Source organism: Athalia rosae, chromosome 4 (assembly GCF_917208135.1).
Source record: "Athalia rosae chromosome 4, iyAthRosa1.1, whole genome shotgun sequence".
NCBI lineage: Eukaryota > Metazoa > Arthropoda > Insecta > Hymenoptera > Athaliidae > Athalia > Athalia rosae.
Genome location: NC_064029.1, coordinates 3,496,818 through 3,511,419, shown reverse-complemented (window position 1 = coordinate 3,511,419; position 14,602 = coordinate 3,496,818). Strand labels below are relative to the sequence as shown.

The window sequence follows — 14,602 nt, the reverse complement described above, 5'->3', positions numbered from 1 at the left end:
ACGGTAGACAATTTTTGAATAACATTGTTCGAAAAGAATACCCCGTGGTTGCGTAATCGATATAATTGATCTACGGTATATAACGATAATCGGAGAGACTGAATGCAGCCGGTAGCCGGTGATTTTTCAAACCAAATATCATCCCGTTACACGAGCTCTGCGGAGTTTCTGTTGAATTTTCATTCCTCATTCTCATTCAATTTTCACACCGGCAATTATACTTCGCATCAAGATTGCCGCGGTTAATAAATCTGCTGAATCGCCCACTGGATCGTAAATTATTACACGTGTACACCGATGTGCTCGCTAACGAGATATGAAAAATGATTTTTTGCGAAAAACATATTTTGCAACCGATGCAGCGTTCGCGTTCGGTCGGAAAATTCAAACCCATCGACGTGCCCGTTTGTACTCTGTACTTTTGAGAGTCGTATTCTCCAGCGTAACTCGATGTCCTCGCCCATATAAAACAGTTCTCTGTAAAACAGACCTATATATATATATATATATATATATGTATATCTATACATCGGATATTGCATACTCGCGAACAGGATTTAAACTAACGCGATTAACATGCGCAAGATCATCATACTTTCAAATTCATGCGATATAATTTTTCCTACCAAGGAACTCTCCATTGTAGTATAAAAGTTTTGCCAGCCCTTCACAACCGGCCTATACCGAAAGGTATATTTTAAAGTTTATATTCCGTCGTAACAAAGGGTTCCCCGTGCATTATATTATACGCTTTTTAAGTGACTCGAGCACTTAAATTTATGGGGGATATTTAAATTCTGGTTATTTATCAGGCCACTTTGACACCCTGAAATCTCGCCGTTGTCCATCCTTGAATCTTTATACCTCCCATTGCGACTTCGACTTTCTTCGCAGAAAACTTGATCCACGTATCGCTAATTTTTACAATCGCCCATGTTCCGGTTGGTCAAAATGAAAAGAAATTTCGCTGACCAATCGTCCTAAAATCCAATCGGACATGATTATCAAGAAAGCTACGTTCTATCAGACTTCGACCTACGGCTGCTTCGCGATACGACGAGCGAGTTATTTTTTTTTTCCACCCGCGATCTAAACTCCACCGACCATTTTTCAACGGGCGCCACTTTTTTGTTACGAAATAGAATCCGAGGAGAAGAAGACCCGGCGCGGTTGCGCATCTCCGATTCTTTTGCCGCATTTTGACTCCTACAATCCGTTCGGAGGATCGAAAACTTATACTTGACCGGCTCTTCTTCGGTATCCGCGCACCACGGGGTTTCCTCTAATCGTCCTCAGATCATCGAATAGGTACAGAATTTGGACGACGTTCGTAGATTCGGATAACGGCGACAAACTTCGGCATTCCACGCACTGTGTCTTAAAGCGTGCGCGTGTAATTAACTGCCGTCCCCGTGCTGCCCGATGTTTCGCTCGTAATGGACCGTCATTAGTTGATTTTCGGAACACTATTTAGCCTCGGCACGTGTCCCGTATAAAGTTCCGCTCCGAATTTTTTTGCCGTATTAATTTTCGACTGCAAAAAGAGGGGAAAAAAATGGAAGCTGTGTAACGACGGGAAACGATTAATCTTCGCGATCACCGAATCGCACTGCATTACAAACGGATAACCGAAATCAGAAAAAAGAGAAGAGAAAAAAAAAAAACCGGCGTACATGGCATTCATAAATTTTGTTAAGGTTCTGGTTTTTAAAATGGTTGACCTTTGGCACACAATCCTCGACCGGGTGGTGCTGTCTACGGTGGGCGTTGAATGCTATTATTTAACATCGAAGCAAGTGTGAATATATAAATTTATAATGTTACCACCTACAAGCTCGGCGCGTCCGTCCGGAGGAAACTCAGCGGTGTAAGAGCTTTTTTGCATAAGTCTCTACGTGCGCCGGTATAACGTTTGTTCGCCAGTGTCGTGTGTCGGGACGACGTGAGGACGAGGGAAGGACACGCGATATGTTCAAGGTGTTTCCACGATTCTTTCGATTCTTATCGTGCGCCGGTGAAAGCGCGAGCTGCGCATCTTCCACGATTCATCGAAGACCTGGACGATATTATTGAAGCGAATAGCGATGCAAATTACCCCGATCCGTTCTCAGTTTTTATTATTCCTCTCCTTCAATTCCGACGAATATCGGAAGTGTGTCCGCCGATACATGTGTTTTACCTATTTTTGCGTTACTCCCGGTCAAGGAGACGCAGCCTTATACGTCGCCTTGGATTGAATTTTTTTTTTTTTTTTATCACCGTACCAACTTCACCAACGATTTCTTTATCACTGATTTTACTGCCGCCGTATTCATCCATTGTTTTGCATCGGTTTTAACGATCGTTTGATACGTGACTCCTTCTGTACGGCGATTTTTAATCGAGACCTTGATTTCTCGCGCCGGTATAAAATTTTCGGGTCGGAGCGACAACATAAATAATATCTGAATACGGTATACCATATAAACTGACCGCGCGGAACGACGAACCCGCAATTGATTTGTCCTCGAATAATTATTAGCTTTGCGGTCCGATTTCTGCGGCACACGTTCCGCAATTATTCGCCGGTTCGTTTCTTTTATTTGAATTTATCATTGTCGTTCGACCTGTTTTTTTTTATCTTTCAATTTTCTTTTTTTTTTTTTGAACGAGTCGTTAATTCGGCTGTGCAAATAAATCACCAGATACGAATCTGCGTTATCCCGTGTATGTTTACATTTCCTGGTGCACCGAATCAAAATTTAAAAGCTCCGCTAAGGCAAACAACCATTAACTGAGAAAGAAGGAAAAAAAAGAAAACACGAAAATTATGAAGGGGGCCTAACAATCCTGAGTTATTAGTCGGCCGGGAACACCTAATGTAAAGAAGTTATGGGGCTGGCTGAGGTTTTTGAAGGGGGGGGAGGCCGACAAAAGTGCTCTCATAAGTTACAATCAGTCGTTAATTCGGCTGTGCAAATAAATCACCAGATACGAATCTGCGTTATCCCGTGTATGTTTACATTTCCTGGTGCACCGAATCAAAATTTAAAAGCTCCGCTAAGGCAAACAACCATTAACTGAGAAAGAAGGAAAAAAAAGAAAACACGAAAATTATGAAGGGGGCCTAACAATCCTGAGTTATTAGTCGGCCGGGAACACCTAATGTAAAGAAGTTATGGGGCTGGCTGAGGTTTTTGAAGGGGGGGGAGGCCGACAAAAGTGCTCTCATAAGTTACAATCAGTCGTTAATTCGGCTGTGCAAATAAATCACCAGATACGAATCTGCGTTATCCCGTGTATGTTTACATTTCCTGGTGCACCGAATCAAAATTTAAAAGCTCCGCTAAGGCAAACAACCATTAACTGAGAAAGAAGGAAAAAAAAGAAAACACGAAAATTATGAAGGGGGCCTAACAATCCTGAGTTATTAGTCGGCCGGGAACACCTAATGTAAAGAAGTTATGGGGCTGGCTGAGGTTTTTGAAGGGGGGGGAGGCCGACAAAAGTGCTCTCATAAGTTACAATCAGGGCGTACAAACTGAAAACCCACCTACCAATTCGGGGTAGCCATAATACGCGTCTTAAAATACCATAAATACGCCCCTAATAATTCCAGGAGCGCAGGAGGGTTCCTCGGATGGATAAAAATCTTCTAATCGTAGCACAGATTGTTTATAGTTATTATAAGCCGTTAAAATTCTGCAGGATACACGTCGATAAATTTCGCATATACAGATATATATGTATAATGCGAAACCGTACGGCGTTCGATACTCGCTGATAATTCATTACTGTATAGACGTTTCTACGTGCAGAGAGCGAAGATCGGTACACGTTAGGGAGCAAAACGAGTTAGAGAACCGGGAATGAAAGAAGTGTGCATATAATGTCTATACTCGCGCCATAATAGAATTCCGGAAAAACCCGATGAGGTAAAAATTGCGATTCTAATTTATCCGATCGATAAAAATCTGTCTACATCCTCGTGATTACGTAATGCGATTTTTATTGGCGATGCGACGAGGGGCTCAACAAGACCTGAAAATAAGAAGAGCGCGACCGATAATCGGTCGAATATATATATCGACTGCTTTAAAATGTGTAAAATGAATTTTTATAATGCGGTTTTACGAGGTTGCAGGCCGGCATGCGAGGTGCACGGTTGATTTTTTAATCCACGGGGACAGCAATGCGCCAGGCGCACATACCGAAATGAATTTACGATAGAAACTCGTATCGGCGAACGCGATAGTCGCGGGCGAAGGCGGATTCCACTCTCAGATACTAACAATCTAATTATGCAAATTGCCCACCCTAGTATTAAGTATGCAAAACCAAGGGATCCCGAAGACGAAGCGCCAATTGTTTTCAAACACGCTAGGATTTCAAGCAATTGCTTTGTGCTATTCGCAAAACGCCGCGAGGCGTTTTAAACTTATTATTCGTTTAGTTTCTCACAAGCGAATTGTTAATCGTAGCGTACGTACGTACCTACCGCAGGAAATATATTACGTAGAATGGAACACCACACTCGTTCCACAGCTCCATATACAGGATGACCTCATCAACCCTATAACGTGCACGCGAACGCTACACCTATACGTAACCTACGCTGTGCTGCAGTAGTTTAACATTTTTCAATACCGACGAACGTATATTATTTATCTCGGAAGTAGTTTGGCTCGTCACGTTCCAACCATTCAGTGAAACAATAATATAATGCGATAAGGTTTTTATTATTTTTCTAGAATAATAAGCAACATTATCCATAAATCATCGCATCCTTATACGGGTACTGGCGTGATTAATTTTCAAGTTGATTAAAGAATTTATCCGCATAATTATGATACTACGGTACACGGTAGTTCAACAAATTGACTTGTTTGATTAAATTCGATTAAATTCTTCTGATTTATACCCCTTTTCGTTCTCCTCTTTCATCATTTTACTCGCTACGAGTTTATACGACGCTGTTTGCGCTGACGTAGCGATACGTTTATTTTTACAGAACCGCATTACCTGATACTGGAGTACGTAATGTACGGGAAACTTCTAGCGTACCTTCGGGATCATCGTACCAGACAAGACTTTTACAATTTTAGCGAAGATTCGGCGGCTCTGACGTCGAGGGATCTCACGGTGTTCGGATACTGCGTAGCACGAGGCATGGAATATCTCGCTTCGAAAAAGGTGAGCGTATTATTCAATTTTTCAAAGGTTTTTTTTTTTTTTTTTTTCTTTTTGTTTTCTCTCTTTCGTTTATATTTATCTCATTGTTTCCCCGGTCGATTATGCGACATCGTGCGTATGTACTCTCCGTTCCGCGAGTGTACGCGTTTGTTCGCCGAGTCTCTTTGCTCTTAGCATACATATTATACCGAGAGAAATCGCGACTCTCCGACCTCCTCTTATTCGTCTCCTTCCTCCTTCTCTCTCTGGCGAGCGACACGGGAAGTTTGAACATCTTTACTGGGTCAGTATGACTCGTTTCGAATGTGTAACTCGAACCGAGGAACATGCGGGCACACCTCATTTTCGCATCTCTCACGTACATACGTTTGTCTAGTTTAAAAGTCTCCGGTTTCCTCTAAACACCGTCGTATATCCGTTCTGACAATTAAACACGACGATATACTCGCTTGATATTTTACCTCGTCGTTCTCTCCCTCTTCCTCTTTTCTTCAGAAGGTATAATTTTCATTTTTTACTCCACCGGTCTTCGCGAATTATGGGTCACGTAACAAAAAACAGATGAAACGTTCGAATGATATTATAAAGCAAAGAAGGCGACCGAAAAGGACCTTCAGACAGGAGTAAATATGTGCATATCTAGATAAAATATTTATTCTCTCGTGAAACTAATTTACTGACCAACTCGCGAACGCGGGGTAAATTTGTGCATGCATATATTTAGCAAAGTGTGTCAGTCGGCCCTTAAGAGGATTACCGAGAATATTATTTCCGAATGACGGTGAACTTTACCGCTAAAGGAGATGAGGTGCGAACCGGTACGTTACGTCGTCTGTAGGGTTACCGAGAAACCGCGCGCACGGGGTTTGACATTTTTTCAGCATTCTTATAGAACATGTTGACCGAAAATATCATCGCAAAAGTTGAAGACTCATCTGCTCGTCTGCGTCTATTTCTAACTGTGAGATGAGAAGACAACCGGTTGTTGTTTGAAAACGATAATTTATTCCTCGTCATGCACTTTTAACATTTGCATAAAAAGGAAAGAGCGAAAAAAAAAAAACGAATCAGAATAAAATCAAATAAAGATGCGATAATTGTGTGTCCGGGAGTTTCCGAGTAAACAAAATATATTCAAGAGATCGTGCGGGCATATTGACTAATTAAGACGTAATTATACCGACTAATGGATTTATAATGGTTATTCGGTGGAGGATGAATGAGCCACTTGTGCATCAAATAACCCTTGAAAATCCATAAATAACCCGCAATATCGTTAGATGCACGCAATTAATCAATGCTGGAACAACCGGGAATACGTCAATGTCAGAGTTTACTACACTTCGCTCACCGCGTACGCCCTACGGTTATAAATACATGAGCTCGCGAAGAAACCGCATTCGAAGATTTTATTTAACGACCGCTGCACTTTACGCCCCCGCGGTACACGATTCTCTCCAAGCTAACGAAAACGAATGGCTCGACGTACGGCGTTGATTAGCGATATTTGTGTCTCGGATGACGTAGGGGCATCGATTCGCGTCAGCTTTGTTGGTTCTTACTTTGACGCACACACGATATGATCTAGAGCCGGTCGTGATACAAACCCGGTGAAATATTTTGCCCGCGGAAAAGATCAGAGGGAAACGTTATTTCAGGATAATTCTGACGAGCGGAAAATTGAGGGGATCAACCGCGAGATTCGCGATTTATATCCTCTGGCTCTCGAATCGGATCTGCGGAGCAGAAAAATTCGATGGGATTTCATTCTTCCGTCTTCTCATTTGTAATCGAAACAGAGTCTCCGAAGAATTTATTCGAAAGCTAGGATCGTCGTAACTCACGGTGTCCATTTTTAAGATTCGTCGAATTGGTTACGCGAAAGAAAAAGATGAGAAAAAATAAAATGTGCATATTATCCGCTGCACCTGTAACCGGTAGAAATATCGGAGAGACGGGGACGATAGTTTGCTAAGTGCTTGAGACGACAATTGTATGCGATAAAAAAAACTTGTACGCCACGTTCTTTTACTTAATTATTTATTTCATTTCAATTACCTATGCCCAGACTTTTGACGCTTTTTGTTTTCGATTGCAGACTCGGCGGTGCTAATAATCGCGTATTGGCTTACAGTATCGCATTACGGCGTCTCGCGAAACCTTTGATGATTTCTTTCATTCGTTCAACTACTACCGTTCTTTAGATGTGATTGATTTTTTTTTAAATAAGAGGAAACGTTCCTTCGCTCGGCTAATTGTCAGACTCGTAGATGAATGTACGTCTACTAAACGCGAGCTGATATGCGTGTAGATTTGAACTTCTCAGAATCGAGAATAAAAACGCAAACAAAATTAACGAGCGCATCGATATATTTGCATTCCTGTATACCGTGGTAACGATTTTTTAACGCAGGAGAACGCAGACCAATAACTTTTGTACGATTGCATGAAAATTAATGACTCTGCAGAGATATTAGGATATCAGAAGCTGGAAATGATTGAACACGATTGTCCTTGTTTCTCCACAGATTATCCACCGAGATTTGGCAGCGAGAAATGTGCTGGTGGACCACAATAAATTATGCAAGATAGCGGACTTTGGAATGTCCAGGTTCGCGAACGAGGACGGTGAAGTTATCGAAACGAGGCACGGCAGAAACGCTCTACCTATACGATGGATGGCACCGGAATCCTTAATCTACTCGCTTTTTACAACGAAAACTGACGTATGGAGTTTCGGAATCCTAATGTGGGAAATCGTCACGTTAGGTAAGGAGATAAAAAAAAAAAACCTCAATTTTTATCGCCGCAATTTTTCACGCCAATCGATTGCTGAGCCAACATTTTTTTTTCTATCATTCTAGGTTCTACGCCGTATCCTGATATGACGGCGAGAGAAGTAATGCGAAATGTTCAGAGCGGTTATCGTTTGGAGAGGCCTTCGCACTGCCGGAGCGAACTTTTCAGGGTGATATCCAGGTGCTGGCAAGCTGATCCCGACAGAAGACCGGAGTTTCAAGTACTCAGAAGAGATTTGGCTCAGTTACTCGAGGACAATATGAACGGACATTACGTTGACTTGGAAAGTTTTGCTTCCGAATGCACAGATTGAAGCGGGTAATTTTTTCCCTCCCCACCCTCAAGACGTGAATTTGTTTGTACAGCGATCTCACATATCGTGATCGCTTCATCCCGCTCGGTTCCTCAATTTCTTTTGCGCTGGCGTCGTTGAAACCGACTCCTCGGTTGTTCGAGCGCCTAGAGTAAGGAAATTCGCTTCGTGGCTTGTGAGACTATAACATGAATATATAGTGTACATCGTTCACCTTCCGTCTGATAATTTCTTTCGTTTTTTTTCTCTTCCAAAATTATGTTGGAAACGGGATACTGCGAGTGAAAATTTGTCGGACAAGTGTGCGTAGTGAGTACTTTTTGTTTTTGAAATTATGAGATGAACGTTGAAATTTGGATTTATGGAGATGATGAAAAAAAAAAGGAAAAGATATAATTATAATTAGTGAGGTGGGATTATCCCGATGCTTTTACGATGTTAATAAAACTTCGGTATTCGATATCCGCCTGTGGATGATCGCTTGATGGTATCATTTGGTTTTCCCACGTACGTTTGTCGGGTAACAGTGCTCATTTATTCAAATATCTGCAAGCATTCGGATACGCTTCGCCGACTTTTCTACCTCGGTGTTTCGCAACGCCGTTGTTCCGCGAGCAGAAACTGCAGCTACGCGATTTGATCTTCGAGTGTTCTATTTCAAAACTTGCCATTATTACTTCGCTTGTCCGAATCGCTATTTGCTCACACTTAAGAAGAATGCGATGAACGTATGAAAAAGTGATTAAAATCGAACGGCGATCTGTTTACGGTTTTTATTTATTCTTTTTTTTTTCTCAGTAAGGTGTCGAAAATTTTGCTAAAGGGCTTGACAAAAATATGAGTATTCTTTTTAGTATTATTATAAAGTATATTAAAGGTAGCCTCGGCGATTAACTCGCCATAATTATATGGAATTATTGATGTAAGCTCTTCCATGATTGTTCTTATTTTTTAACAACAATTGGAAACTGGTGCCAGTGAAGCTCTATGAATAATATTTGATTTTTTATTTATTTCTCGCTGCGGTCATCTGCTGGCATCAATTATACATGACGACGATTATTTTTACGATGATTTAGATAAAAAAAAAAAAAACTTAAAATAAAAGAGAAATGGTGAGAAATGAAATAATGTAAATATATATGATCGCCAATCAAAAAAGACAAAAATATAAAGTTTTCAGATGATTTTCATCTTAGACGTTAGGATTATAGAAAATAGGTTTATATTTTACGTTTATTCTTAATCATTCTAGTCTTTCGACACGTCTGGGGCGGTAATTGACTGTGCCCTGTTAGTATGGTATTTTATTAATAATTAAAAAATGAAAAAGTAAAATCCGGAGTCACGATCCGGATATGACTATTTATGATAACAATTTAATACAGAAAAATTACTCAGATGTGATATTTTATTTGTTTAACTCTCAAGTGTCTAATAAATTAACACGTGTAGCGATATTGTATTACGCCAGTCAAGGCTCCGCCTCTGTCAGTTGATATTTTATTAAGTTTTTTTTCTTTTGACTCCCAGTGTGTTTTTCCAATTATATTTTTACAAACAAAATATCGATATCGTCGATGTATTGAACTAGTAGAAAAGAAAGAAAACAAACAAACAAAAATATATATAAACATATGTATACCATAATGCGAAATTACATACTTCTACGTCTAAAATAATCAAGCACTATTATATCTATAAAGATTTACGAATCGCAAGCATATTCAAAACAAAATGAAGAAAAGAATAAAAAATAAAAAATACTTTACTCAGCCTCAATTATTATACCTGTATCCAAAAATTATTTTCAGAGGACTATTCATCAAGCGCTATCTGATGAGCCATCACTACGATACGGAATGACCTATTCCCCCGCAAGTTCAATTCTAGTTTTCCATTATCTCTCTGTATTTAGGAAAAGGTGAGGGGCGGGGATAAACGGGGTAAGCGGGCAAAATGAAAGACCCCAACATATGATGTAGATTTTTATTTTATTGGCTTCATTTTTTTGTGAAGTCAGCTTTTCTTTACTTTTTTAGGAAGGGCCGTCCAAATTTCTAGATTCTTTGGTATTTCAGACCGATGCATCAGCCTTGATACGATTATTCAATAAATCTCTGTACCAGCTGAATCATAATTTTCATTATTGCGTTCCTTTTCTTTCAGAGAAGTATTTGGTCGCCTACGAAACAACCATGTTTCCATCCAGTGATTCCGCGACATTATTTATGACAGTCGTTGACCAATTTTGAAAACGTACGAGATTCGTTTTGTATCCAGTAGTTTTATACTCATTGTAATTATTGAAATACTATATGTGTATTATTACTGACAATGAAAAAACAATTTGTGAACCATCTTGTAATATAATTATTATCATAAGGGACTTCTCTCTTCGTAAAAATTCATGAAGTGTAGGATGATGAAAATCATTTTGTATCATTGATTTATAAATAAACAAAGAAGTTGCACGAAATGATTATTTGATTGATATAATTGACACCCCTGCACCCATAACCCTTAGACATTCTTTATCAGCAGCACATCACGTCATACATGACGTTCTGACTCAAAACACTTCCTCGCCTATCATATTCGCCTGATAGCATCACAGTATTTGGCCCGAATCGCCTGAATACATGTAGGTCCTACGAAATAAAATTGGGGCCAAAAATTCATTTTTCAATCAGGAGAACAGAAAAACTGAGGAGGTATTCCTAGACCTGGTGCCTCGTTTTCTGCGTGCCTGCAATCCTGTGTATTCAATCCTAGTATGCAAGACAGAGCAAGCAACCGTTTGTTCGCAACACTCGTCATATGCCTGCCTGTGCATTCAATCATTCATTCATGCTTTCACTCAACTAAGCAACGATAATGCAGATCTCTAGAATACCGGCCCTGGAAATTGAAAGTTTGCTGAAAAGTAGGTATTTGTATCAGGAGAACAGGAAACCCTAGGAGGTGTTCCGAGTCCGGGTGCCTCATCATGTGCATGCATTCAATCATGTATATTCATTCGTAGTATGATAGTTAGAGCGACTGGTTCCTAGCAGGACTAATCATATGCGTTTCTGTTGATTCTATCATTCGATTATTCTTCCATACGAGAAGAAATTATTAATTACAAGCGCTAGATCAGAGGTCTTAGAGAATAGAAAAGTCGAGCAAAGAATTTATTTTTCTATTAGGAGAACAGAAAAACTGAGGAGGTATTCCTAGACCTGATGCCTCGTTTTCTGCGTGCCTGCAATCCTGTGCATTCAATCCTAGTATGCTAGACATAGCAAGCAACCGTTTGTTCGCAACACTCGTCATATGCCTGCCTGTGCATTCAATCATTCATTCATGCCTTCACTCAAACAAGCAACGATAATGCAGATCTCTAGAATACCGGCCCTGGAAATTGAAAGTTTGCCGAAAAGTAGGTATTTGTATCAGGAGAACAGGAAACCCGAGGAGGTGTTCCGAGTCCAGGTGCCTCATCATGTGCATGCATTCAATCATGTATATTCATTCGTAGTATGATAGTTAGAGCGACTGGTTCCTAGCAGGACTAATCATATGCGTTTCTGTTGATTCTATCATTCGATTATTCTTCCATACGAGAAGAAATTATTAATTACAAGCGCTAGATCAGAGGTCTTAGAGAATAGAAAAGTCGAGCAAAGAATTTATTTTTCTATTAGGAGAACAGAAAAACTGAGGAGGTATTCCTAGACCTGATGCCTCGTTTTCTGCGTGCCTGCAATCCTGTGCATTCAATCCTAGTATGCTAGACATAGCAAGCAACCGTTTGTTCGCAACACTCGTCATATGCCTGCCTGTGCATTCAATCATTCATTCATGCCTTCACTCAAACAAGCAACGATAATGCAGATCTCTAGAATACCGGCCCTGGAAATTGAAAGTTTGCCGAAAAGTAGGTATTTGTATCAGGAGAACAGGAAACCCGAGGAGGTGTTCCGAGTCCAGGTGCCTCATCATGTGCATGCATTCAATCATGTATATTCATTCGTAGTATGATAGTTAGAGCGACTGGTTCCTAGCAGGACTAATCATATGCGTTTCTGTTGATTCTATCATTCGATTATTCTTCCATACGAGAAGAAATTATTAATTACAAGCGCTAGATCAGAGGTCTTAGAGAATAGAAAAGTCGAGCAAAGAATTTATTTTTCTATTAGGAGAACAGAAAAACTGAGGAGGTATTCCTAGACCTGATGCCTCGTTTTCTGCGTGCCTGCAATCCTGTGCATTCAATCCTAGTATGCTAGACATAGCAAGCAACCGTTTGTTCGCAACACTCGTCATATGCCTGCCTGTGCATTCAATCATTCATTCATGCCTTCACTCAAACAAGCAACGATAATGCAGATCTCTAGAATACCGGCCCTGGAAATTGAAAGTTTGCCGAAAAGTAGGTATTTGTATCAGGAGAACAGGAAACCCGAGGAGGTGTTCCGAGTCCGGGTGCCTCATCATGTGCATGCATTCAATCATGTATATTCATTCGTAGTATGATAGTTAGAGCGACTGGTTCCTAGCAGGACTAATCATATGCGTTTCTGTTGATTCTATCATTCGAATATTCTTCGATACAAGGAGAAATTAATAATTACAAGTGCTAGATCAAAAGTCTTAGAAAATAGAAAAGTCGAGCAAAAAATCTATTTTTCTATTAGGAGAACAGAAAAACTGAGGAGGTATTCCTAGACCTGGTGCCTCGTTTTCTGCGTGCCTGCAATCCTGTGCATTTAATCCTAGTATGCTAGACAGAGCAAGCAACCGTTTGTTCGCAACACTCGTCATATGCCTGCCTGTGCATTCAATCATTCATTCATGCTTTCACTCAACTAAGCAACGATAATGCAGATCTCTAGAATACCGGCCCTGGGAATTGAAAGTTTGCTGAAAAGTAGGTATTTGTATCAGGAGAACAGGAAACCCTAGGAGGTGTTCCGAGTCCGGGTGCCTCATCATGTGCATGCATTCAATCATGTATATTCATTCGTAGTATGATAGTTAGAGCGACTGGTTCCTAGCAGGAATAATCATATGCGTTTCTGTTGATTCTATCATTCGATTATTCTTCGATACAAGGAGAAATTAATAATTACAAGTGCTAGATCAAAAGTCTTAGAAAATAAAAAAGTCGAGCAAAAAATCTATTTTTCTATTAGGAGAACAGAAAAACTGAGGAGGTATTCCTAGACCTGGTGCCTCGTTTTTTGCGTGCCTGCAATCCTGTGCATTCAATCCTAGTATGCTAGACAAAGCAAGCAACCGTTTGTTCGCAACACTCGTCATATGCCTGCCTGTGCATTCAATCATTCATTCATGCCTTCACTCAAACAAGCAACGATAATGCAGATCTCTAGAATACCGGCCCTGGAAATTGAAAGTTTGCCGAAAAGTAGGTATTTGTATCAGGAGAACAGGAAACCCGAGGAGGTGTTCCGAGTCCGGGTGCCTCATCATGTGCATGCATTCAATCATGTATATTCATTCGTAGTATGATAGTTAGAGCGACTGGTTCCTAGCAGGAATAATCATATGCGTTTCTGTTGATTCTATCATTCGATTATTCTTCGATACGAGGAGAAATTAATGATTACGAGCGCTAGATCAGAGGTCTTAGAGAATAGAAAAGTCGAGCAAAAAATTTATTTTTCTATTGGGAGAACAGAAAAACTGAGGAGGTTTTCCTAGACCTGATGCCTCGTTTTCTGCGTGCCTGCAATCCTGTGCATCTAATCCTAGTATGCTAGACAGAGCAAGCAACCGTTTGTTCGCAACACTCGTCATATGCCTGCCTGTGCATTCAATCATTCATTCATGCCTTCACTCAAACAAGCAACGATAATGCAGATCTCTAGAATACCGGCCCTGGAAATTGAAAGTTTGCCGAAAAGTAGGTATTTGTATCAGGAGAACAGAAAAACCGAGGAGGTGTTCCGAGACCGGGTGCCTGATCCTGTCTATGCATTCGATACTGTGTATGCATTCAATCCTGTGTATAGAATCTCTTTCGAAATTTTTTTTTCTTATCAGGAGAACAGAAAAACCGAGGAGGTATTTCTGTATCAGGAGAACAGAACAACCGAGGAGGTATTTTGTATCAGGAGAACAGATCAACTAAGGAGGTATTCCGAGACCTGGTGCCTCATCATGTGCATGCCTCGAATTCTTCAAATGGATCTTCAGTATTCTGCTGAAAATTCATGTAGCCATCAAGAGTACACGACAGGCGAGGAGGTCTCTCGAGTCATCACATAATCCGAATATTTTAGTCATGTTCCATTGCTGATGACGGAT

At 40.4% G+C, this 14,602-nt stretch overlaps 1 protein-coding gene across 3 annotated transcripts in view; it reads left to right on the top strand.

Moving 5' to 3' along the window:
• The window catches only part of LOC105689572, a 111,826-nt gene extending 101,771 nt beyond the window's left edge, over nt 1-10,055 (top strand). For all 3 annotated transcript variants that reach the window (XM_012406693.3, XM_020854382.3, XM_048654782.1), the window contains exons 6-8: nt 4,991-5,172; nt 7,701-7,941; nt 8,037-10,055. In XM_012406693.3, coding sequence (XP_012262116.2) covers nt 4,991-5,172; nt 7,701-7,941; nt 8,037-8,284 — 671 coding nt within the window. In that variant the 3' untranslated portion in view covers nt 8,285-10,055. The remainder of the gene's footprint in view (nt 1-4,990; nt 5,173-7,700; nt 7,942-8,036) is intronic.
• The last annotated feature ends 4,547 nt before the right edge of the window (nt 10,056-14,602 follow it).